This window comes from Notothenia rossii, assembly GCF_949606895.1.
Source record: "Notothenia rossii genome assembly, chromosome: 1".
NCBI classification, from domain to species: Eukaryota; Metazoa; Chordata; class Actinopteri; order Perciformes; family Nototheniidae; genus Notothenia; species Notothenia rossii.
This window is the reverse complement of record NC_136912.1, coordinates 25,338,392-25,365,743: the sequence shown is the minus strand read 5'-3', so window position 1 is coordinate 25,365,743 and position 27,352 is coordinate 25,338,392. Positions and strand designations below refer to the sequence as shown.

Genomic DNA, 27,352 nt, shown 5'->3' with positions numbered 1-27,352 from the left:
TGTTTACTTTCCCATGTTGTTGAGTGAGGGATGGACCACCTGTCTCATTTTACTGCTGACTTTTGAACTCCTCAGGCCTCTGTGGCTAAGCTTCTTTTAGAAAATCAGTACATGTAGGTATAGCATGTTAATAACATGGGTACTTTGAGGATGCATACTTAAATCATTAACATTCTTAATGAACTGACAAGATGTCACAAACCCAATACATTGGGCCTAATAGAGCTACATTCTTATACTGTATCTTATAATATCAGATCTTATTATCTTATTATCTTATATGCAAAGAGGAACCAAAAGTCAACTCAGCCCAATATATGTTTTATGTTTTCATATTATTGCATAATGATTTAATATTGAAGTGTCCTACAAACTCACCTTCTGACCTTAGCACTTTTACACTGAGGTATAACAATGTATTCTATTATAATGCAGATACAGGAAAAGAGAATGGATACAAGGCCAAGCTAATTTATGAAATCCAATTGAACCTTTATTTTGTTGAGTACATAGTGCACTTTCACATGAACATAACACTCATTTTGAAAAATACAGGTATTTACATTTCATATCTGACAATGAAACAGTCTGAATACTTTCGCTTTATGTAGAACCTTGTGAAAAAACTCTCATTGTGATCCAAGCAGCTTTCAGATATAATGCAAATGAATTTAGCCAACCACAAACCTGTCCTTTCTATAAAATTAAGTATATATACACAGTGAATGTTTTCCATTTACAGTGTTAAAAATAAATGAAATGCAAATGGTCTATTTACCAAAATGGGTGAGCTTAGCTTGGCACAGTTTGTTTCTTAGTGTTATGTTAAATACATAGAAATGTTAAATGTTGCATGCCATTAATGTGTGGAGTTCACACCATGCAACAAGAAATACTGACAATTACAGTTATGGCACAAGATAAGATGCTTTGTTATTTGTTTACTCACACATAATGCCACATCAAATTTATTTATCATTTTATTTAACACTAAATAAACCACTTAACCTGGAAACAGCGTCTTCCTCTGCACACTGATGATAGCAGTATATGTTAACTAAGAATACAATTATAAAAATATGCATCTATAACTTGGTGTAACATATCTCTGAAGGAGATGTATTTTAAAGTACACAAATAAATACGATTAAGCAGTTTCTTATCTTACATTCACAATGGCTCCATTCCAAAACATTCTTTAACAACCCCCCAACTCATATACATTCTCCATCTCCACACAAACTCCATCTTTACCCCTTTGAAAGCATAAATACTTAATGATTTTGATATCAGCACAAACAGTATTGGCCGTGTACAACTTGCTTTCTTTTTAAATGTTGGTTCGATACACTTTTTGTCTTTAATTGCACCACTAACTAAGGACACCACTTAAAACAGGAAACATAGGTTCTCTGAGAATAAAGGCTTATTTATATCTGTATTGTTTGATGTAAAGCAATCCTTTTCTTAATAGTGTGCTTTGCAATCAAAGCTTTTGTTAACTACAAGAATAAACAATACAACATTAACATTTATATAACCATTATTATATTCAGATGAATGCCTTCAAAGTCATACTGTGTATGCCCGGACAAGCAGCCTAAAAAACAAACTTTCTTTTATACTTAACTGCTGAAGGGGACCAATGAACACAGGCTCCCTAATGAAGCATTTCACATGGCGTGATTCAACCATATATTCATGTAAAAACTAAAAAGCAGTCTTCCACCTTCAGTTACAGTTTAAAGGAAAACACCTGTGGCTACATAATCAATAGCCACTATTCACAGGACCTACAGGAGGAATACAAGTTATTCTGTCTGTTAACTGAGAGCCAGTGTGGTCAGCAAGTGGTTTAGAGATCATACAACCCTTTAGGCCTATTCAAATAATTTGTTTAAAAAAGATCATAGTTGAAATCCACATTCATCATGTGTTTGATAAGCCTAAGCTGAGTTCTAGTACAAGACTTTACATGGACATGCCTAACAGTATAATATTGAAAAAGCTATTTTCCAGCACAAACTGGGGATGTGAGTAAAACTTCCTTGTGTTCACTAAAACTGCTTTCAATTGGAAAAACAGGATCTTAAAAATCTCAAGTCTGCACAATTTGTGCTTTTACCTTAGGAAATGTTTCTCTAAGCACCTTATAAGATTAATCATTTTAAGAAAGTGTTTCCTTTACCTAGGTGATTTAACTAGTTTCTGCTTTCATGGCTGAAAGTACATGCATTTGATTTAAAAAAAAATGCACTCTGAGTCCATTGCACTTCGTTGCCTATCCAGTTCAGAACGCTGCATGTCTGCAGAGGTGCAGTGTGTACTTCAGTCAGAAAGCTATCAGGATTGGATTGTACTATACACACCAATAGTGAGCTGGCCTGCTGCTTCTCACTTTACTCCTTTCAGATGACTTCTTCCTACCAACGCTTTAGCAGGTTTCTGGTTTCTAGTTTCTACCACTAACAACTACAGAGGAAAGTACAACGTGGTCAAACCCTTCCCCTTCTCATTCTCTAACAGCTCCCTGTGACACAACACTGAGCTGAGGAGAATAAAGGGAACCAGCTAACCCTCACCTCAGGTTTTGCTCCCCACAGAAGCAAAAAGTGTAAACAAAGAAATCGGCAGTAGAGGGTATAGAGAAGAGGGGTGCGATTAAAGATAATATCAAATCATCGCACCACTATACACTAATATCGAGATAGATATAGATGACCCCTGCGGTGCTGACTTATGGTCTGCCTCAGCACGGTGAGGAGGACACTTGTTCGTACTCGGGACACTTGAGGAGAGCAGGGTAGCTGGCGGCGTTCATCTGGAGCGAGGCCTCGGAGGAGATGGAGGAGGCGCTTCGTCCGCGCCCAGCCCAGGCGTCCGGGTGGAGGAACTGGCCGGAGTAGTCGGAGCAGTTGCTGAGGCGCGGCCGGTAGAAGCCCTGGTGAGGCCGGTACATCTCCTCTGCTGTGTAGCGCTTCATGAACAGGTACACCGACATGACTCCCGCAGCCTGGGGGAGGGGTACCAGGCAAAGGGGCACACAGCTTACTTTACTCTCCAAATATACATTGTTTTTCATAACACCTGGGAATTCAGGTCACTTTCCACCATAGAAAATAATCATTTCAATTACAGATTAGAATCAGAATACCTTAATTAGTCCCACAGAGGGGAAATTTGCAGTATTTGCATTATAGAAATAGAAACCTTTTTTAATGATAAATGATTTCCCCCTTTAACTATCAGCAAAAGTTAACCTCTTAAATTGACATTTTGAATAATGGTTTAGTTGAATTGGTGCTATGTGGATTTTTTTATTTTGCATCCTTTGTTTAATACCTGCTCTTTTATACTGTCACTGTGACAACAGACTTTTGGGAATAGTTAGTATCAAAAGCAACGTGCAGTCCTTTAATGTTTGGGTAAAAGCCAGCATGAACTATCCACAAAAGGATCAGAATAAAGATATGAATAATAACTTAAAATATCATCTTCAATGGACTATTTGTCACAACATAATACATACAGTTGTGCATGTCTGAACAAAGGGATTTGGCTAAATAAAGACACTAAAATGCAAAAAACCTAACGTTTTTTATGTCCATTTTGTGAAAGCTTAAGGATGTCATTCCTCACAACGAGGCCAATTTCTTTAGATAATAATTCAAGGACAATGCAACAACAAAAAAGAGATGTAAAAAAGTGAAAGCCACATTTCTTGTGCATTAACATAGTTATGAAAATGTTAATTGTAGACCAATTCCCAACAACATACTAAAGGCACCTTGACAGCTACATTGGTTTGTTATAAAATAGTTAGAGAACTGGTTATGATGCATGCTTGGGAAACCTGGCCATGCAAATTATAATGTTTTATTATTTAGATTTTATTTTGTGACGTTACCTCAGTGAGCAGGAAGGAGATGGCAGCAAAGGCAAATGACCAGCCATACTTGTAGATGAAATAAGCCTCATTGGTTTTGGTTCTGTTCAACATCTCATCATTAATATTGGAGATGTACAACACCAGACCAACCACCAGAGAGAGACCTGAGGCAGACAGGGAAACAAACACAGAAACACTTTAATGGCTGTAGATAAAAGGGAGGGGGTGATTCCAAACAGGCTTGTTGCCATACAGTATTAAAAGCAATATTATTATGTGTATGCAACACTGTGCTTTCTTTTTGAATGTAATTGAAACACTTTAGACCTGAACCAACTCAGTACCATGACAACATTCTCACATTCATCTATCAGGTGTGTACATTTGTGATGATATTATTGATTCGGAGATGTGAGTTCAAACTTAATCAAATACCTGACAGGATGAAGAAGATTCCAGAAATGAAGGCCAGGATGGTGCGGTGAGGTCGGATGTGGCCGATGTTGCTGAGTACAAAACCGATGAACATGAAGAAGAGGCTGACCAGAGGAAAGGGTGTGGACGAGCGGATCATCTCTGGAAGAAGACAAGGAAAACTGTCATTATCACTTCTATGGGACTCTGATGTTTCAACTGACTTTGTGAAATTCTGAATTGAAGTTTGACTTCAGAAGTTGTTTCTACTGAGGTTGGTCTCAGTATCTCATGGGTTCAGGTCATGGTTGCGTAATTATATCAACATGAAGCTGGACTACCCTACTGTGAGTAAATGGAACAGCCCCTCCCAGAGGAAAAGCAAGTCTTTAATGCTGCTTTCTGGACCCCCATTGTGTTCTCCATTACACAACATGTCTCTCCTCCTGCTAAGTGGACCAGATGTTTCAGGGTTTATCCTTGATGAAACTCGCTCTTTATTGTGCCACTGACTATCCTTTAACAATCCACCCTAGATATTGAACATCACAGAAACTCGTTAGAATGTAAAAAGCGAAAGTGAGTCTTTTCAGATTTGTGTCATGTCTGAAACAAGGGCACGTTCAGGAAAAAGTTGGGTTCTGAATAAAGAGTGACATCTCATTTGTTAGGTATATTAACTTAATTTGACTGGTGTGACAGGAAGTGTACTTACATTAATGGCTCAACCTTGTGGCAAGACATATTTGTGCAGTATGATTCTCGATTTTAACTTTCATTTTGTTTTAAGAAAATAGATAATTTAGCTGCATTATAAGTCAATCCTGACTGCAAATATTTGATTTGATTTAGGCACTCATATCTTTCTCACATGTACACTTCCTTATTCACTATAGTGCATACACGTTAACGTTTCTGTCACCATTTCTGCCTTCTTTTTCACCCCGACATCTTTACATCCTTACAATACTCCTGTCTCAGTTCCATAACTTGTACACAGGTCAGCCTTAACTCAAGTTTGACTTGTCACATACAAACCAGAGAACTGACAAAACATGCTGCATCAAATCAAATCTGTCAAACAAGAGACACCCAAGTAAACACCAAAGTTAAGCTAAAGTTTGGATCATTTCCCCAGTGTTATGTTAACTACCAGTTAAACAGTTTGTTCCTGCTTTACTGCAACAGTATAGGGTGGATTGAAGGGCAACTGGAAGCTGAGGTACTGTAAGGTACATTTAACACATCATTCAAGCTTCTTCTACAACCACGAGCTGCTTCTTTCATTAAAAGCTATATATTTCAATAACACAACACTGTAGTTTTCATCAACTAAAGCATTCCTTATATTTGGAGAGTAGACATTTACTTACTCAGGACACTGATTGTTGAATCAGAGCTCATCTGGATGCTAGTGGGCATCATGTACTCAATAGTAAAACACCGGCCTTTCTCCTCACCTGAAGCAAAGAAAATTGAAAGGAGAATATTGAATTAAATATCACAGAAATCTTGAGAGGAATCAGGATTCAGCCCCACAGATCAAATCGGGAATTATTGAACTGTGAAAAGAAAAGTCATACACAGAAGCATGTACAGTATAATAGCAGAATACACAGACATATTGTACAGTTTGCATGATTACACATATCCTGGCTAAAATAAATCAGAAATTGTTGTATGTACTTCAAGGATTCCTCTTTGAAGCTTTTAAAAATTCTACTTTAGCAAATGTGAAATGATTTGTTGTAATGAGTATGTGTGTGAAAACACCCAGCATTAGATTTTAGCAACTTTCACTTTATCACTTTGACACATACAGTATAACGTTTGGCACCAAAACTGTTACGATTGGGTGAAGCAGGTAGGACTCAAATGCAGAATTTAACGAAAAGCGAGCGTTATTAAATAATAAAAGCTGTGGCAAAAAAGGCAGTATCCAAAACAAACGAGCAGCACAAGGAACACAGACCATGGAATAACATGGAGGGGAAACATTGAACCGACATGGAACACAGGGGAAAACTAGACTAAATACACAGAAGGGTAATCACAGGACAAGACACAGCTGGGCAGGGGAGGGAGAAACACAAGGGCAACAGGTGAACACAATCAGACAATCAGACACACCAGGGACACTAACGACAGGGAGGAGGACCAGACAAAACACAAGGAGGAAGACAAAACACAGAATGAACAGACTTACAAAACCCATAACCAGACAGACAACACTAAAACCGTGACATAAACCTAGGAGTGTGACAGAACCCCCCCCCTCAAGGGACGGATCCCAGACGTCCCAAAAATAAATAATCCGGCAGGGTGGGTTGAGGGGGACCGGAGGAGGGACACATAACTAGGGCCAAGAAAGGGTGGGTGGAGGGGGTCTGGAGGACGGGTCTCGGGGGGACGGCCCGGGGGCAAGGCAGAGACCAAGGAGGGCGTCTCGGGCGGAAGGCCCGGGAGCAAGGCAGAGACCAAGGAGGGGGTCTCGGGCGGACGGCCCGGGGGCAAGGCAGAGTCCATGGAGGGGCGAAGACCAAAACGGACGAACTCAGGGGGCCGAGCATGAGGGCGAAGGCAGCGGCAGGAAGAGTCAGGGGGCCGGGCCCGAGGACGAAGACCGCGGCACTCAGGGGGCCGGGCTCGAGGGCGAAGACCAGACAGCTCCGGAGGCCGGGCAGGACCCGGTGTCGGCCGAACAGGAACCGGAGTCAGTGGGACAGGCTTCGGCAGGATCCCCCACGGAAGAGGACCAGGAGTTGGCAGGACCCCCGGCAGGAGAGTAGTCGGCGGGACCCCCAACGGGACAGGACATAGGGTTGGCAGGACCCCCGGCAGGAGAGTAGTCGGCGGGACCCCCAACGGGACAGGACATAGGGTTGGCAGGACCCCCGGCAGGAGAGTAGTCGCAGGGACCCCCAACGGGACAGGACACAGGATTGGCAGGAACCCCGGCAGGACCTCCAACGGCACGGGACATAGGGTTGGCAGGACCCCCGGCAGAAGAGTAGTCGGCGGGGCCTCCAACGGCACAGGACACAGGGTTGGCAGGACCCCCGGCAGAGGAGCAGTCGGCGGGACCCCCAACGGGACAGGACAGAACTCGAGAGGTGACTTGAGAGGGAACTCGAGAGATGACTTGAGAGGGAACTCGAGAGGGAACCCGAGAGGGAACTCGAGAGATGACTTGAGAGGGAACTCGAGAGGGAACTCGAGAAGAGGTTTGAGAGGTGACTTGAGAGAAAAATGGAGAGGGGACTTGAGAGGGGACTTGAGAGGGGACTTGAGAAAAAACTGGAGAGAGGACTCGAGAGGGAACTTGAGATGGGGCTAGAATTGGGACTTGAGAAGGGACTAGAGAAGTGACTAAAGGAGGGACTGGAGATGGGACTAGAGAAGGGACTAGGGAAGTGACTCGAGGAGGGACTTCAGAAAGGAATTGAGTAGGGACTAGAGGAGGGACTTGAGATGGGACTAGAGTTGGTACTTGAGATGTGACTAGAGAAGTGACTAGAGAAGTGACTAGAGGTGGGACTGGAGAAGGGACTAGAGAAGGGACTAGAGTTGGTACTTGAGAAGTGACTAGAGGTGGGACTGGAGAAGGGACTAGAGAAGGGACTAGAGTTGGTACTTGAGATGTGACTAGAGAAGTGACTAGAGAAGTGAATAGAGGTGGGACTGGAGAAGGGACTAGAGAAGGGACTAGAGTTGGTACTTGAGAAGTGACTAGAGGTGGGACTGGAGAAGGGACTAAAGAAGGGACTAGGGAAGTGACCTGAGGAGGGACTAGGGAAGGGACTAGAGGAGGGACTAGAGAGGGGGCTAGAGAGGGGACTCGAGAGGAGACTAGAGAGGGGACCAGAGAAGGGACTAGAGAAGGGACTTGAGTTAGGACTCGAGAAGAGACTAGAGAAGGGACCAGAGATGGGACTATGGCAGCTGGGGCCAGAGCTGGGTCTGGAACCATGGCCGCTGGGGCCAGAACTGGGGCCGGGACCATGGCTGCTGGGGCCAGAACTGGGTCTGGAACCATGGCTGCTGGGGCCGGAACTGGGGCCGGGACCATGGCTGCCGGGGCCAGAACTGAGTCTGGAACCATGGCTGCTGAGGCCAGAACTGGGGCCGGGACCATGGCTGCAGGGGCCGGAACTGGTTCTGGGACCATGGCTGCTGGGGCCCGGGCTGGAATCCTGGCCCTGCGTCTCCTAGAGGCCCTTTGGAGACACCTTGGACCTCTACCAGGATAGTAGTCGGATCCCAGGAAAGGCTAACAGGCTTGATAAAAGTTTCCAGGACTACTGGTAAAAAGTTGTAGCTAATCAGGCAACAAACTCCTTAGCCAGGGCTTGCGAGCAACCTCCTGGCGTGCCTCCTTCAAAGCAGCCACTCTACCCAGTATAGATGAGGCGTCATACCACGTATACAAAATGTACTCCAGAGAGTACCCAAGACTTTCTGCCTGTAGCATAAAAAAAGCTGAATCTGCTGAATCCATTTTTGGTCGGACTTGACCCGGAAATCGATCAAGACACGCCATTTTGAAGGACGTCCCAAAAGCTGAAATACACATGGAGGAGTCGAGGAGGGGTCAGGGAGGAGGGGTGCGGGAGGAGACGAAAGGGAGGATGCACGCGAGCAGACTACGCGGAAGTGTTTTCACTACTCGCGTATAAAAGCCCCGCCCCCACCTTCACAGCTGGTCCATTTCAACAGAGGAAAACCGACAACTGGAAGATGAGTGGAAAAGCGTCACATAAATGTATAAGTGCTCACAGCTCCGTGGGAATTATTATGTGCAATTCATTTCTAAAAGGCTTTCACATTACTATAATTATATTTGTATTTAAATGTAGGCTACATTTTACACCAAAACAGAACACAAAAGCAGGACCAACCATCATACATTGAATTCCTTGACCAACAAGAGAAAGATTAATTCATTTAAATAAATATTGAACCAGAAATGGGCCGGTTCTAAAGGGTTATTCAGTTAAGCCCGATGAGAGGGGATACAGCTGTGCACATGTCATCATTAACAGACGTCGTTTGAGTGAACGAGGACATCCCAATTAATACCTGAGGACTCCTCTGTCCTCGCGTCATCTCCTCGTGTCTCTCGCTCGCATCTTACGGAGGCGGAGCTAAGACGCAAGGAAGGGAAGCGAGTGAGGGAAAGGAGGAGTCGAGGAGGGGTATTGGGATGAGGCTAAGGTAAAGAAAGGGAGAAATCATGCAATGTGCCTTTGCTTTTATTTTTTATTTGCAATAATTGCTTTCTCCTTGACATCTATGGTGGAAATGAAATCACGGTCAAAAAGAGAGAACTGTCAATCAATCCATGGTTCCTTTTCAGGCCAATAATAAAAGCCACTGGGTAAGTCACTCTGAAAGACATTTAGCTATGCCAGTCTTTCAACAGGAGTACAAATACCTCTGACACTTCACAAGGATGCGCCCTAACATTAGAGTGTTGAAAAAAAAATATATATATATCATATACTGCTCAATTGTTCAAACATTAAGCAAAGGCTTCTATATTTGCAGCCATTAAAACGAAACAAAGGTTAATGTGCATGTGCAATACAAATATTACTGGAAACTAGGCATTGAGGCCCAGATCCAATAAATAATTGTGTGGGAAAAACGTGTTTCTGGTTCATGCCTTGGGAATCTAATCTATTTTTACACTCAATGTATTTTTATTTTATTTTTATTAATAGTATAAACCCTTAAAAGATGACATTAGGATTTGGCTTTGAAGTTTGTTTGTTCTTCTGCATTCATTTTGAAGCTTACTTCCTTATTAACTAAACACAAATGTTATGCATCTATAAGAATCTGCCATATCACTTATCATTATAATGATTATAAATAAGCAAATGAATCATTACACAATCCGTTATTAAGCTTTGTTTCATAGAAAATACTGACATTAAATACATGTAGTTTAATTTGTCTTGTAAAGTAAGGGATAAATTAACGGTCCCTTATTATACTGTTTTTTCAACAATATATTATAGGTTCAGATATACTATACAAAACATGTTTCTGAAGTCTTTGGCTCGAAATACCAAACAGATCATGCATTGTAGCATCCCATAATCCCCTCTGTTTCAGCCCTGTTTCAAAAGTGCTGATTCTGTGTCTGTAGCTTTAAATGCTAATGAGCTGCCACGCCGAACGCCCCTCTGCCAGATTATTGGTTTAAAAAAACACAATGGTGCTCTAGGAGGAGACTCAGGTTATGAGGTGGACAGGTATTACCTTGGTTGGTGATTGGCTAATGGTTACACAACCCAAGAACATTGTGACATCACAAAGTGGCCAAAATCTGATAGATAGATTTTCAGACAGGTTTAAATGGATCAGGACAAAAAGAGAGAGAATCTTCCTTCCTGAAACGTTCAGAATCTCTTTACACAGAGGGGACACATGTTTCTGTATAAAAGACATGAACAAGTGGATTTTGCATAAAAGGGGACCTTTAATCTATATATTTCAGGCTTCGTTCTAACTCACCGACCAAGAAGCAGACCCTCCAGAGGCCCGAGTGGAGGGACATGCGTACCTCGGTGCTCTGGTTGAGGGGCAGGATGACCCCCTCCTCCAGGTACAGCCAGTAGTCGGTGCTCACAGCGATCCCCAGCAGGCCGAGGGCGCACACAGCGAACACGCTGCTCAGCAAAGTCAGCGCCTTCCTGCCGAACAGGCTCATTCCACAGCCTCAACAGCAGGGGGCGCCGCCGGCAGAAAGTGGAGCTGGAGAGGAAAAGAAAGAAAACATTTTCACCAATTTACTGACATTATGTGAGTGAGTTTTCCTTAAAGAGCAACTTCCAGGTTAAAGACACCTGTGAATAAATGTGTAGGAAAATGATGAGTACAGTAGATTTTCAAAAAAATATACAGAAATATACACTACAGTGACATCAGGCGTCGTTTTTGTAAGAAATGTTCACTTCCGCATAAAAAAGCCTCGGCACGTGACCTCCTGCGTGTGACGTAACACGGGGGACACAAGGGGGAGAGCGGCCGGTGTAACGTATTAATAAACATGGATCCCAATGCTAATTTCGACACAGAAGACACAGAAGAAGTTGAACATGAATATTCAAATGCATATGACGGACCACAACCTTATAATTATGAGCCTGCTAGGCGTCCAAGAGACCAGGAGCAGCCAAGGATTAGAAGAAATAACGAATGTTAGCTAACGTCACATCACAACATTGTGAAGTTAGCTATCATATATCAGGCTATAACTAAAGTAGCATTGATAATATAGTAACGTTACTGGCAGGACTGTTGATACTGATCCATAACAGAAACTAATGCGCAAGTATCAGCCGTATCTCGTTACCTAATGCAACTCCACACTACGTCTTACGGTGCCGTGTACCGGAGGGGAGAGAGAGAGAGAGAGAGCAGCGAAGGGGGGGGGGGGGGGGAGAGATGTAATACGGTTTCCTGATAAAGCTGTGGAGAGTATGTGCTGCAGGGAGGTGGATGCACAACGCACCCAGGAACGAACGCTAGCTTCGGTCCTTTTTACTGTGGACTCGATGTCCTGACAGACTGGTATTTGTGCAACCTGCACAAACACAATACTGCACCATGATTACAAATGGTGAAATGCAATGTAAAACTACTGAAAAATACCAGCTCACTAAAACACAACCGCTCAACTCAACGCAACTACTAACTATACCCGCGGTCAGAGAGCGGAGATGTGTCCCCTGTGTGATGTAATATGACGCGTTTGACGTATGACCTTAAAAAAAGCCGTTTTTAAGAGCAGAGCTCAAAATTGCTCCTTTCCCTCTGAATTCCTGCCCTTATGTCTCGTAAAACATATCAAATCCTACATTCACTTTTTTAATTGTAATTTTCAAGCAAGTTTAATCATAAATGTAGAAAAAAAAAAAACCTGCAAGATGATCTTTAACTTTTTCTGATGGAAGAGCAGAGGGAACTGGAGGACATTTCACAACAAGGATATTTTCAAAAAGTAGCTCTGTGTCTTTTTATGAGGAAGGTTTACCCTGTCAACCCTATAATAAAACTCAACATTATCACAATTTTCTTTTATTATCTATTGGCTAAAAAACAAATAAGGGTTGGTCAAAACTCAATCCAGCAACTAAATAACGATAAAAAAAACGGTCAGATGATAAGGGGAGTACAGAGACTAAATGCACAAGGAATGTTTCTGATGGAATAATAAGATAATGAGGCTCGGATGAATCACATTAGGGAAGAGAAAATCGACTTTCAAAATCAAACAGGAAAGAAACTAAAATAAGCCTGGGACCCTGAGTTGATGTGTCTGTGGGTTTGCTTGGTGGTAGGGCAGCTTCATCTGAATTCAAGTCAATAATGGAAGTCTTCCACAGCTGACACGGAGATGAGTTGGAAATGAATAGAAAGTAATAATTGGGGAATATGACAACAGATAGTCTTAACAAAGGACTTTCTTCCTCCTATATGAGAATGATATTTGCAAAAGGTCCCCTCTCCTCCAGACATCTCATTTGAATGTGAATAACCACATTGAGTAGGGCCTAAGGCTTGGTGAGGCATGTTTTAAAAAATCATTATGTTAAGTTTCTTTATTTGACTACCGTCATACAGCCTGCAGTCAAAAAAAACTGCAGCTCACATCACTGATAACCCTCAAAATACTGCTTTCCCCACATTCTGCAATGACTCCTAACATGTCCTATGAGCCCCCTTCTGCTCTGCTACATGCAGGGATGCAGAAGCAGTACTGCAGATGGTGTACAGTATGTGTCAGTGTATAATCGCGTGTGCTCATCACACAAAGCCATGAATCTGTTCCTATCTGATGCCCACATATGCCGGAAGCTGGAGTGCTTATGAGCTTGGCATATGGGTGTGTTTAGAAAGGCAATTGATTTTACATAATGAGTTCTCAGTGGGTTGCCATATTGAGCGCTAAAAGGTGGAGTGAATATTAAGAAGGATTTTGAAGTTTACAGAAGACACACTGCAATGTTTTGTCTTTGCATCAGTTTCGTGTAAAGCCTTGATGAAAAAGAGTGGATCTCCTCACATCTTGCAAATGTGATATATATACTTTAATTATTTTATCTTAATTGTGCAAGTGTGTATGGGTGCACACGCACATTTTGACCTCTTTCATATTTCAATGTGAAGATACTAAGAAACATGAGTAGCCTTAAACAAGAATATAAATCCAATACAAGATATGAGGTTTTGTTACATCTCTTTTCAAACTATTTTTAGGTCAAACAATGACTTATCCTCTAATCATCACCATTCTTAGCTATAAATAAGTCTATTTTTCCTGTGTCTGGAGACTGGACTGACGTGATTGGAAGCAGTTGAGATCCTGGTATAAGCAATCACAGTTCTGTAAAGCACAAAGGACCCCCATTAATAAGAAAAGACTATCATTGAACTCAGCTATTCTGGGCCATTGTGCAATCAGGGGCCATTCATCTATTTTTAGATCATTTAGCATCAAGCTACAACTTTAAGACACAACTTATGACGTGCTTTCATTGGCCTGTATCTGTCAATGCACTCAGGAAGGCTTTTCAAAGACAGTAAGAAGCGGGATAAAAATAGTTCTCAAATTCTATGGAGTCATACACAAAACCAGCAAGAGACCCACACACACACACACACACACACACACACACACACACACACACACACACACACACACACACACACACACACACACACACACACACACACACACACACACATTCAATCCTTTATGAACTGTAATAATTATTCTGCTCTCTAAAGGATTATACATGGTGACTGATCTCGGTTGAGAATAAAAAGGTCTTCTCTTTATAATAGATGTTCAAAGCCACAGCGACCAACACAAAGCTTTGTAGTTCCTCCCTGCCTGCAGTGACACACAAACCGTCCTCTCTGCTGCAGAGGGACACACACACCGTCCTCTCTGCTGCATAAACATCAGCTTTCCTTTAAACCTGTTCAAACCTGGGACCAGAGTCCTCGAGAAGCATGATTAAATATGCAGAAGCTTTGTTATTGTCGCCTGCAATGTCTTTCTTCTGTGCAAAACTACATTCATCAAGTACAATATAAAAATGTATCCATACAGAAGACCTTAAATACCCAAAATGTAAACATATTTTTTTAAGGATTTGACTTAAACAAAACAATTGATTTCATACTGAAAAAAGCGTCATCAACATGATTTTAACAGATCTTATCATATAAGAGAAAGCAGTAAGATGTGTGTACCCTTATTATTCAAAAACATTACTTTGTCATTAATGCTTTACCAATCGAAAAGTGAAACAATACATCACAAACAACTGCCTTAACAGAGGAATGGCTGCTGTAAATACACAAAGGATAAACATGATGATTCTATGGATTTTTGTTTTTGCATCACTTTTGTATGACAGTTTAGAGCGTGTTGGATAAGCTGAATGTGGCCTGTGACTGGTACAAAGTATGAATGTCACAGCAGTACAGCTGACACCCTTAGTAGAGCATCGTTGTTGGCATAGTAACTCTGTCAAGGGTTAATCAGTTTCAGTCAGAGAATAGATCTCTTTTGGCGAGTTAGTCGATCCAGCTTCTGTGGCTCTAAGGTGCTGTTTACACGGGAACGAAACAGGTTGTATCCGCTACTTTTCTCTTTGATATAGCCCGTTCGTTCACATGAGGCCCTAACGGGTCCAAAGGTGGATAGATCTGCAAACGGAACGCTCTGGGGGGCCAAACGGCTCCACAATGAATGTTCACTAGTCACTTACTCACAGTTTCTTAATATAAAATGGCTTTTATTTTCAAAATATTCTGATTCTGATTCTATGTGTGTGTACTGAACACTTACAGCCATTTTTACGTGTATATTATATATAATATTGTCAGCACTTAATAAATCGTATAGTTTTTGTATTTGCAAAAGGAAAACCCTTTGAATATTTAAGTTGTTAAGGGTAAGGCAAAAATTATTCAAAAATCGAATGTCATAAATTGTTCCTACAATTGGAAGAGAAGATACAACTTTTCATTAGCAAATTAGCAGAGCGACTAACGGTATGCTCCTCATCATTTGGGAATCTTCCAATCCAACCAAAGCCAAAGCTGTTTTCACTGGTGTGTGTAAACATGAACTGTCAGAGGAGATTATTTTACTTTTTGCTCTCGTATAGCAGCTATTAAGTTTGAGCTGTGCTGGCCTCCAATAATCTAACAAACTAGAATATGTATTAACTACCTCATTGTTTAGACTCCCTATGTCAGGATCTGTCTGTGTTGGGTTTTGTCTTGTCTTTTTCAGTCTTTGGTTTCATGTTCTATTTTGAAAAGTCTTCACCTCCTGTCTTGCCTGTTGCTGTCTGTCTGTTTTCCCTCCCTGATTACCCGATTGTGTTCACCTGTGGCCCCTGTGTTTTGTCCTCCCTCCTCACCTGTGTCTTGTTTGTGTGATTAGTCTTGTGTAATGACTTGGTCTGCGGTGAGTGTTCTGTTCAGTCTTTGTTAAATAGTTTAGCCTTGAAATAAAGGAGTTGTTTTTGTCACTTTAATCTGCATTTGGGTCCTGCTTCCTACACACATCGTAACACCCTAACCCTCCTGCAAGCCTACCAAACATGTGGCTAACAAATGTCTGCTGCAGGCCGGATTTCAACGCATCATCTGGCGAACAGCAGAGAGAGCTGGTGCAAGCTGTCAAGACACAGAATGACACAGGGTATTTGTGTGTCATATTCTCACCTCTTCTCCCCAGTGCAATCCTGGCTGTTAAATGTTGCACCCTATTTGCAAAACACAGTTGTCCTATGGACCTCATGAACGTGTCCTCAGGAGCAGACTGTGTCAAAATGTGGTACATCTGTAAAGTTAGAGCATCTTAATCTGATAGGGCAGCTCTGGATTTAGCCCTTTCATTCTGTTCCTGTTGTGTCTCTTCACAAATGGTTTGAGGCTCTGAGCTGTCTTCCCCTGTGTGTTCCTGTACGATGTATCATGATCAGGATGTGTACAAACAGCTTGTCTGCATTTTAAAGTCTTCTGATGATCATGGATATGAATAGTAAGGATAAAATATGGGATACTCTAAAAAGACTGACTGACATTTCTTCACAGCATCAGATCTTATCACTTTAGGGACAATTATCATAAACTGCTTCATTCCTCATAGACATGTTTGCATTAAAGATGCCAGATGGGTCAATTCAATGTGATGAAATACGAGTGAATGGCACCGGAGTGATTACATTACATTACATGTCATATGTTAGACGCTTTTATCCAAAGCGACTCACATACATTCAGTACTGTGGACAACCCCCACAGGAACCATTTGGGGTGAAGTGTCTTGCCCAGGGACACAATGACATGCTGACTGCAGTGGGACACAAACTCAGTCCAGCACACTACCCACTGAGCCACAGCCTCCCAAGTGATCTCTTGGGTGGACACTCTTTTGAGTTTGGCACAAAAACAGTGGCCCACGACAATAACATCTATTTTCTTGTGTTTGTTTTGAGAACAAATCTCCTATTTATAAGAGCTTGACATGGCCCTGTCGCCAGGCAACACTAAACAGAGAGGCCTCCGAATTAGTCAAGCATGAACGGAGTGAGTCCCAGAACTCAGCTTCTTTTTTGCTAGTGCATTTGACATGCTGTGGTGGGGATACAGAGGGGAACAAGAGAAATGAGGCATAAAGACATCATAGACCACTTTATAGAAAATATATATACAAGGCAACTTACACTCGGACAAAGACACTCCAACACAAATACTCCGAATAAATACGGGTAAAGAGAGTTGTTTAAAATATCACCGAAATACATAAATATTGTTAATATGCATATACTGTATATACGTGCTATACATTGCTATACATTCATCAACAGTCGTCATCCAGAGGAACTGTGTAAAATGTCTTGAGGACTGCAGATACAGTATTATTTATAACCAATCCAAATTTAAACAAAAATGTGGATCATTGTCACCTGTCACATTTCAAAGTGTTTGAAAACTGAGATCCTCTCTCAGCTGTGATCACTAGAGAGCACTGTTTGCTTTTTGAGGATGTTCCTTGGCGCCTGAGTGATAACTGGATCTAGAGCCAATATGGAGCTGAGGCTACAGGACATACTTATTTACTCTTAATTACACTTAACACATTTAGTTTACTGTTTGGCTTGCTTTATATACATCTTAGAAGTAGTGAGTAAAGTTACAAATGGGTTAAGAATGGAAAATGAAAGAGCAGCGTCTGATAATGCTTAATATATTCTCACATTACATCTCAGTGACATAAACTGATGTTGACATTATGCGATATTAAACAGGTTTCTTAATGTTTCTCAATGTAGAATGTGTTTCAGCCTTATTACTGATGACCTATGGCTGGGTTTGCTTTTGCAGGAGTAAACTGCAAACAGTGGCTCTGCTGAGTCAACCAGACACAACACTGGAGGAAAAGTGGAACAAAACAGCATGATTGAAATGAATGTGGGCACTGTGCAGCTCTTTTTAACACACGTTTGTTGCACGTTGAATATTTGAAAACCTGAACACTATGACTTGAATGTAAAGCTACACAAAGCGTTGCACACCAACGATTACAACTAAAAAACTAAATGGTCAAAGACAATAGTTTAGCCATTTTGACAATATGGATAAGATTCTGTATACAGATGAAAGCCTATAACGTCAGTGAAATGCAAAAAGTGCAAGGTTTACATGCAGGTCAATGGTCTTTATTTCAAAATGTGCACATAATTTCTCTGTCTTTGAGTCACAGTCTAAAGTTCTACAATATAAAGACAGATAACACGGACAAACACGTCTGTCTCACTGCAACAAGTAAACAACAACTCTCCTCCAGAGAGGGTTTGAGTTGCCAGCTTAGTGAACCGTGGCTATAGGAACCATTTTTCTCCTGCAGCCCACACCATCTCTGTCTAAATGTGTGATATAACAGTAGGCTGTTTGTTTGGCTGACACCCTGTGGCAAGGATTTTAGTCTGGGAGCTACTTATTTTCCATTGTTTGATTTCAGATCACTTTCAAGACGTTCGTATAATGATCAGATTACAAGAAAATTCAAACAAATGTCAACAGTTAATGGTTATTAATACAACATATATGTAGTGTGGCAGTGTCCTTCCTATTGTCGTTCGTTTTCAGACAATTTTAAACTAATACATCATTGTTATGTGTGGTGAGTGGTATCAGTGTGTGTATCTGAAGTCTCTTTTGCTGGCTATATCCTGTTCAAGGAAACAGCCAGCCGTTTAATGTTTGTCTCGAGCTCCAGTCGCTCTCCGCGGTGCTGAGCCACTCACTGAGGCGAAACAGTAAAAACTACATTGAGCGTGTTTTACAGAAAAATGTATTGGAGGAACTTATCGTAACACCCGTTTATTGGCACTGAAATATCCAAAGTAAACGTAGGGTGCACGTTTAATTCGTTCGAAGTCTTACCATCCGTCTTTCCATGTTCTCTCCTCCTACAGCCTACTTGTAGCTCACCACTTTTCTTTGTTTAAACAACAATGCATATTTCAAATAGCGTATCACATTTACTGTAACTAAAGTGTTTATTACGAGTAAACTCGACTCTTAACATAGAACTGTGGGTAAAGTGAGTGATGTAAGTTGGTAGAAGCTTCCGAGAATGCAAGTAAATTGTCCTTTTTGCACTATTTAATTGTGGAAACAAGCTTAATTTTAACTTGTATAAAGCGTAATATAAGAGCATTAAAAAACAACAACAACATTCATTGTTATCTACGAACCATATCAAAAGCGTGGCTCTCTGGTCAAAATGTCGTCTCTAAGTTGAATCTTTAGATAAACAAAGATTAAATTACGTTTTACCTTAACAAAGAAGTCTCGTTGAGGAGAGCACCGTTTCTCTTCCTTTATCCTCTCCTATAGTTTCTCCCTCGCTCCGTGTTGACTGGTTTGGCGCGCGATAAGCCTGTAAAGCGAAAAGGACCCGTGGCTGCGTAGCTCGCGCACCACTACTACCCAAGACAGCACTACCCGCGTGCGCGTGGCGCGTGGCACGTGGGCGACAAACACCCCACCAGTCCTCAAATGCAGAGAGAAGAGGCTCCTTGCAGGTGCTTTGGCAAAACAGTGAATTAGTGTGTAGTTTCAGACAAATACAACCCTAAAGGCACCACGTTTACTCAAGTTGTAGGTTTAGGAGTCTGGTTTGCAACAGTGAGCTGCTTTTGATATCAGGGAATGTGACTTTAGTCTACCCACTTACATACGTTCCTAACATGCACAACATAGTAACCCTAACCCCTTTTGTATTTGTAAAAACTGAGCACAATAATTCAGTTGTTTCCTCCCCCAAGTGTTTTAATAGGTTAAGTTACTGCAATTACATGTGAAAATGTCAATGGATATAATGCACGTTCAAAATGAAGGTGGATTAGCCAACACTGCCAGATCCTGATGGCCACCTTTAGCTCATGTACAAAGTTCTATTATTATATCTCAACATCCAGCCAGCTTTCAATTGCTATAGTAACTCAGCAGTAATGGCTTTGTACTGCTTTTAAAAATGGGTTGCAGTAGGAAGACACATGCTAATGAGTGTTAACACTGACTCTAACAACAAGCCTTTTTATGTTTGCTTTTTTTTAAAAATGTCCTCACATTCTTGCCTTGTGTTTCTGCCCCTTTGAATTGGCTGCCCCATTGAGACAGAAACTGTTGCTGGAGTTAATAAGCCTTTGGAAAAATAAAGGCTATGTTCTATCAAAGAAAAAAGAGCCTTCAACAGAATCATTCTGTGGCTTTGGTTCTAATTTGCATTCCAAAAATAAATGACAAATGATTAACTATTTAACATCTGGTTCATACTGGATGTGTTCCCACTCACATGTTTACACATGGGATCAGGAACCCTTTTTATTTGCAGAAAACAGTTATAGGAAAAATAAAGCATGGAGTGTACCACATTAATAGACCAAGCTAATTGTTAAATGTGTTGGTTTTATCATCGTGTAGCTTTTCATCATGTTTTCAAGAGACTGAGCTGCTGCAGAGAAATTCAACACAAAACCATCTCCGACCATATGGACATTCATACAGTCATTTAGGAGCATCTGGTGAAACCATTGCATGAGTATGAATAACCACCACATTCTGTTCCCAACCAATCAGATATGCAGGGCTGGGAAGAGGCTGCCATCAGCTTGGCTCTGACTTGGCCTTTCACATAACCTCTTAGTGACAATCAGGTCATCATCTCTTCCCTCAGAAGACTATTTCTCACACATTTCATTTCTGTGTACTGTAGAAGTGCACACATTCTCTGTTTTGCTATTTCTTCTCTGCTTTTCAGGCTGAACACTAATCTCAAACATAAACCCTCCTGGCATCATTCAGGTAGTTGAGAAATAATGAGCCTTTGCTTACCAGAGCAAGGTGAAGCAAAATAAGTTATAAAATACAAATAAATGAAACAATATGCCCCTGGTTTTGTGTGATATTCAGAATAACAAATGCCCAGAAAGGTTCATTGTGCAGCCAACAAATGTTTGAAATCGAGAGTTAGTCTATCGTGGTCTCAATTTGGATTTAGTTTTGGACATCATCATTTTACGAATATACTTTTGCTCCATTATTTGTATCATTTAATGGTTTAACACTCATGTTACTGCTGTTTTATGGAGTAATGTCAGCATCATTATTTGAGTTAATTAGAGTTTATGCTTTTATTTTGAAGGCGGCTTTTTGTTTGGCCGCAACACAGTTGTTTTTATGTAAGGTTAGAAAAGCTCTCATAACAGGACAACATGTTTTTATTCGATTTAGCAGTTTCATAACAGATGAAGAGATGCTGAAGATGTGTTTACACGTTGCCTGTGTGTTTATTTGTAGAGGAGGAACGAGAGAAACCAGTGGCCTGAAACATATAGGTCGATAAACAAAAGCTCACACAAGCCAGCTGGTTTAGTTAACACACTGCAGGGCTTTCTCTAATAATGAGAAGAAGTTCAATTATTCTGTGCTGTACGTACATTACATTACAATATTACACCACAGGAGTGAATACATATAGTTTTAAATGTAAGTAACACATTGTAATCAAGGCTTCTTTTTTACAAATCAAATGTTTTTTCCTGGTGCAATATAAAACGTTTATCACATATGGGCTAACAGGCTTATATTATACAGTAGAGCAAGGACTGTAAACTTTAAGTGTCGTCCAACCTAAATAAAACTTTTTAGGACATTATCAGTCGGTAGCATGAAGCTAAAGTGCTGGTTAGCCATTGTTTATAGCATTTTTCTTTTAATGAAACAGAGGTCAAGTTTGGAGGAAACTATTCAAAAGATGTAAACAATAATTGGAAATACAAACGGTTTTTTACTGTCTTTTTTCTTTGGGCATTATAGTCTATCATACACTGAGCCAGTGTCAAACCCAAGAAAACCAAATGTAACTGTTTATCCGTTTTGTAACAAATAAAGTATATTAGCAAAGACCTAACACAAAAATATTGCAGGAGTCATTGACACCATCTGTTACATTATTGCTATAGAACTGCAATCCTTACTGTTCCACCAAAACAAAACATCCGTTTGCTTGAGTTAAAAAAAAGCGTTTACACTTTTATTAATAGCAATACTTTGCTTGTGCAATGGCTGATCTACTGTATAATGAAATCAAACTTTTGCTAATAAGATTCATACAACAATGTGGTATAAAGGTAAATACATACCTTAATTTTCCTTTAATTTTTATTTGCATTATCATACATTAGGTACAAATGACACATTTAGTTACAAGGTAAGAAGCTCAGACTCAGTTTTAAAGGTTTCAGGCTGACAGGGAAGGAAAAAGACATACACCATTTGCAAAATACAATATATTCTTTCTTTTACAGTCTATGTATGTCTACTGTAAGTCAATTATGTACAAAGACAGGGGTGCTGAGATACCTAATGAACCACGACGGGAGAATTAGAGGCATGTTATTGTATGGGCTAAGGGAAAAGGCATTCCTGCGCATCCTCTGTAAATCCAAAAAGATGAAAGCTCACCTCAACTCTCTGATTACACAGCAAACAGGAGACAATGGAGCAATGACAAACTACAAAAACATAGAAAGACATTTGAAGGAAACATACCTAAAAGAAGACTAGGAGACTCTCTCTTAAAAGCTTTACATCAGAAAGTTAATTATTTTCTGCCAATCCTTATTAATAAAAAAAAAAAAGGTGAGGACATCTAATACATTGTAAACAAAGTGAAATACATTTGGCTATCTCCTTTCCCAGTAGAGCGCAGCAATGGTGATTTAGAGTGAATAGAACAAGAACAAGCGACTACTTTCCTGACCTGAAGGGATTTAAAGGGTGAAAGGAGGAGCACACTGTCGATAATGTGACGGGTTGACTTGGCCCAGGCACTGTGGAAGGAGGAACAAGTAGAGAGAAAGAGGGCGTACAAGAAAAGACAAGGGGGGGGGGGGGGGGGGGGGGGGGTCGCTTCATATAGGACGAGGCACAGGGGTTATCCTTCAAACACCATCTTATCTTTCGTTAATTAATCTAATCCCCGTCAATCAGCTGTTCATTGTTCCATCACTCCCCATGATCAACCTTCAATATTGTCGATACATACAGTATATGAATGAAGTCACTACATAATTCAGTCATTAATAGGCACAGGGAGGTAAAGGTAAAGCAGGCAGACACAGGAGGAGAAGTCAAGTTGTAGTTTTGTTATGGCTGTAAAGTTGTTGGCGTCAGTCAAAAAAAAATGTGCTTCAAATTCAGATTTACAGACCAGATCATGGAACACTTATGTAAACCAAGCGTGCAATGTTTTCCCCCCTCTTTTTAACTTATTCACATTGATTCATCTGGGAGATGTGCTGAAACACTTACATGGCATAACACAAGGTAAACACAGAGCAAATTAACAAGGCTTCTTAAAAATACAGCAAGTGGAGTAAAGGTATGGAGTAAACAGTAGAGAGTTCAGGATGATGAAGATGATGTGCGGTATATCTGTTGAAGTCGGGAAAGGCACACACGGGGAGAGTAAGTAGTCTTTGTTTCATGCCCACACTAACTGTGACTTTTTTAATACATTACACAATGAAGTTTGGGAAGTAAGTAATCTTCTATTAAAAGGGATGGGTCTATTAAGTCAGCACATAGAGGTTCAAGTTAGACAAGGATGTGTCTGTATGTACAAGGTATATTTTCTCTCACACTTGTCAAATTCACGGCAGATGTTAAATTAATTGTTTTCCGGACACAATTTTGCCCAAAGCTAGAGAGGAAGTCAAATGTACTAGCGTGTATGAGGAGTCCTTTATCAAACTGACTGGCATTGTAAAGCGTACTGACACAATGTGCACTCATGGCAGCATGCTATATGATGTGTGGCCAACAGAGTGTACAGCAGGTGGCTTTAGGCAGTTCTCAGCCCAAACAGGGAGAAGCTGCCACAAAGAAGAAGTCATCCATGTGACTACAGCTAGTGCAATGCTGCTATTGTCGGGTTCTGGCATTTTCCAGGTTTGGCACATGCAAAAAAGGTTATATACTATAGGAAACAAGGTAGGAGAGCACAACTCATGGATACACTATTACAAACGCTTCCTATCTATCGCATTTAGATATGAGTTTTATAATGTGATATATCCTTTGAAACATTCCTGAATGTCTGAGCAGAAGCTAGAGAAATAAAATGGACAACACTGACAGCAACAACGAACATTAAAAGCAAAATGAAAGACATTTTCAAAAGTGACATCAACACAACATTAACATTATTAAATAAAACCCATTCATGAGACACTAAAGAGCGAGTGGATTCACAGAATTAGCAACGAGCAGGGAGTCTGACTCAAAACTCGCCCAGATCTGGATGCCACATCGCCTTAAGAAAGGTAAAGGCAAAAAGGAACAGGGGCCATACAAATGAACATACATCAAGCTTCCACAGAAAAAAACACATATCTAGAACCAAGGACTATGTTTTAGGAAAGTCATTTAAAAATAGATTTGAGTATTAGTATCTATTTAAGGAGATTGATAATGTTGACTCCATCTTCACTGGAGATCTATATTATTTTTGGAAAAATCACTGTTACTGTTGCAAGAATGTGTTATTTAAACTTGACGCGTGAATGTTCCGCAATGTAGTTACAAACTACTGCAATCACCTGTTCATAATTCTGGCTGGCCTAAGATCAGCACTCTTAAGGTACCTGACTGTGGTTTTTCTATTGGCCACATTTGCCAATCTGTAGCTTTGAAACCAGTGTTACTTCACCTAAAATCTATCTTTTGAGTATTAACGATTCACCTCCCATAGCTTTAACTTTTTGCAATCTTTTGAGAGTTCAGTTGGAGACTCTTACCTCTAAAGGTTTTGAGTGGAGCATTACTTTGGGGTTGTTCTGTAACTTGTAGATGTTTTATACTTCGTAGCATGCGTATAGCGGATAACGTGCGTGAATAATGCCTACTAAGAGCATGCAGATACAGAAGGACAGTCAACGGCCAGACACGCATCCAACAAACAGACAATCTGCAGTCGAAACCATTGAATATGAAAAAATTAAATTAACGTTTTGATTAATCTGGAAAAAACAAGTAGAACCGATCTATTACACAACTTGTTAAATCTGGACTCTTTTAAAGACATCCAGCTGTTACAAAGTTGATCTGTACTGGGTTACTTTTTCTTTAGATATACAAATATTAGTATATATAATTAATGTAATAAAAGCACATTCGGGTGTTGTTATAAAAACTGTAACTCTCTATACTCTTTTGAATAACTAATGATTATTTACAAAGGGGTTATGCAATGATACTATACAGATTGTAATCTGATCTAATGGGAAAATATGTCTGAGATCACAAAAGAAGAGGAGAGTAAAGTACATTACATTTTTGAATACATAAATGATAATAAAAGGGATGCAAAAAATGGATTTATCTAAACACGATTATGTTGACAATCTCCACATGAAGATTGTGTCTGTTCTTAGGACAACAAAGCAGTGTCAGAGGAAATGCTCCAATATATTTGCATCTTATGTATCGAAAACTAACCATGTGTTTTATCTATGCTTGGAAGCATGAGACTGTATGCGATATAATATTAGATGGGTAGCACACAAAGATATGTTATATTCTACAAACAAATAACAGTTTAGCAAAATGTTGGTACATTTAAGACCAATGGGGGGCTTTGTAGATATGGGATAGAGAAAGTGGTTAACACTGTGTTAAATCTTGACAAACTGTAAACGTTTCAGGTTTAATTTTTTACCTAAGGTATATTAACTTTCTACCGCTACCCGCAAACTAACCAGATTATTATCTGTCCACAGAATTATTGACAATGCAAGTATACAATTTGCAGCTACTCTCAGGGCAAAACGATTCATTAGTCATTTTAAAAAGCAGGTAAAATGAGGTTAAGCTAAGAAGACAAAGCCTGACACACTTTCATACCTATGTGTCTGACATAATTCATTATTTTACAGGCTGCATATTATCTAATTACGCAACTTTTCATTCTTTAGTGGATTCTTTGCTACGCACACTAAAAATCTAATTGTAGTAAAATATAAATGTATACTATCACAAGGAAATCAAAAGGGAAGAAAACTGTAAACACGATACAGGAAACATTGAATCTCGAGGAGCTGTTTCAACGCCTGCTCCACCTGTCCTTCATATTTGGCTATAGTGTCTGCACTGCCTCATGTCAGTGTATTTCGGGTCATTACATTGTATCTATATTGTGATTTATCCTTATGGAAGTACATCGTGACCAAGCAACTAGATCTGTAGACCATAATGTTATCTATTGATGTTTGTAAGCATCTAAACCTTTTCCAGAATAAGTCCAGTAAAGAATCCATGCCTTAAATGCTATCTAATCCTATTTTAACCCAAGTCTAATTTCATCTTTAAACATCATCATATACTGGCAGAGATAAATTAAGCCAGACACTCTTCTGTCTCCTGATTGGGTAACCTTCAATACAGATTGCAGCTGTAGAGAAAGACCTCCTTGTCTACAGTACATGCTCATCATTAACCTGAAGTAAATACATTATTTGGATGGCTCAGAACCAATCTAATCTATACTGGCATATATATTGTAGAGAACAAAAAATGCATGCCCCAGAGTGATGCTTAAAATAAAAGTAATACATAAAGGATTACAGAGGGCATTGATCAAGTTGTGGTCAGACGGTATATTGGCAGTTGCTTTAAGTAGGTGGCAGTGAGCAGGGAAGTTCTTCAGGGAGGTCTCCCCTTCCTTCTCATATGCTGTTAATGACCACCGGTTGCACAAACTGCGGGTTGATGAAAGAGAACCCAGAAAACTCGGCCTGGTCGATGTTGGCGATGACCAGCTCATCTGGAGGTGTGAGCTGGGGCTGGGTGCGTGTGAAGAACTTGTCAAAGTTCTCTGCTCCTTTGCCACACTGTAGGAAAAAGGGACAGGAGAAGGAACAGCTTTAGACATAAGGCATGTGAAAGAATACGAAGAGTGAAAGCGGACCCACAAAACAGAACAGACATGAAAAAGTGTACGCATTGCAATTCTGTGGAGGGAAGGGAACACATTTGCCTTAAGCAGGACACAGGTCATCAAACGTCAGCAAACATTAACATCGACACTACAGCTTTATTACTAAATAAAATCACACTAGGCTTGGCAACTAGAAAATGTGCATGGACAATATAACATTTGCGAGCTCTCTCAAACTGTAATTGTAATTTCAGCTGCCCTTCCTGGCCTTGAAATATAGAACATTTTACACCTGATCTTTCATTTTCCCCACCGCAACATCCAGTACGAGGTCAACAAAAAACAATTACATGCTCTAGATCTCATTCACCTGATTCAAAATGCACCATTCTGAATACCATAGTAACATAGACACAGTAATACCATTTCCATAAGACGATGTGATTGATTTTATGAAAGGAAATGGTGTCAGGAACTCTTCCATAAGGCAAGCTGTGTTT

The 27,352-nt window shown here is 40.4% G+C and overlaps 2 protein-coding genes across 4 annotated transcripts in view; both read right to left on the bottom strand.

Annotated features, from left to right (window-relative positions):
- Positions 1–485: 485 nt before the first annotated feature.
- On the bottom strand, positions 486–19,291 carry LOC307036569 (voltage-dependent calcium channel gamma-5 subunit). Of its 2 annotated transcripts, none has more exons than XM_079677014.1 (6): positions 19,187–19,291; positions 10,826–11,065; positions 5,677–5,763; positions 4,325–4,465; positions 3,908–4,053; positions 486–3,013 (listed from the first exon to the last, which is right to left on the bottom strand). In XM_079677014.1, exons 2-6 carry the CDS (start codon positions 11,019–11,021, stop codon positions 2,750–2,752), a joined length of 834 nt encoding a protein of 277 aa, XP_079533140.1. In that variant the 5' UTR covers positions 11,022–11,065; positions 19,187–19,291; the 3' UTR covers positions 486–2,749. The 2 variants fall into 2 exon arrangements, with proteins under 2 accessions (XP_079533140.1, XP_079533141.1); XM_079677015.1 differs by lacking the exon at positions 19,187–19,291 and adding an exon at positions 15,564–15,589.
- A 2,743-nt stretch (positions 19,292–22,034) lies between these two features.
- The window catches only part of prkcaa (protein kinase C, alpha, a), a 171,262-nt gene continuing 165,944 nt past the window's right edge, over positions 22,035–27,352 (bottom strand). For both annotated transcript variants that reach the window (XM_079652688.1, XM_079652689.1), the window contains one exon: positions 22,035–26,805. In XM_079652688.1, the coding sequence (XP_079508814.1) occupies positions 26,641–26,805 (165 nt within the window). In that variant the 3' untranslated portion in view covers positions 22,035–26,640. The remainder of the gene's footprint in view (positions 26,806–27,352) is intronic.

What these genes read in the sequence shown, in the direction of transcription:
- LOC307036569 (XM_079677014.1), bottom strand. Translation starts at nt 11,021, where the DNA reads ATGAGCCTGTTCGGCAGGAAGGCGCTGACTTTGCTGAGCAGCGTGTTC. An exon ending in TTCAACAATCAGTGTCCTGA is followed by an intron (nt 4,466 to 5,676) that starts GTAAGTAAATGT and finishes GTCTTCTTCCAG; the next exon opens with AGATGATCCGCTCGTCCACA. An exon ending in TCTCCTTCCTGCTCACTGAG is followed by an intron (nt 3,014 to 3,907) that starts GTAACGTCACAA and finishes CCCCTCCCCCAG; the next exon opens with GCTGCGGGAGTCATGTCGGT.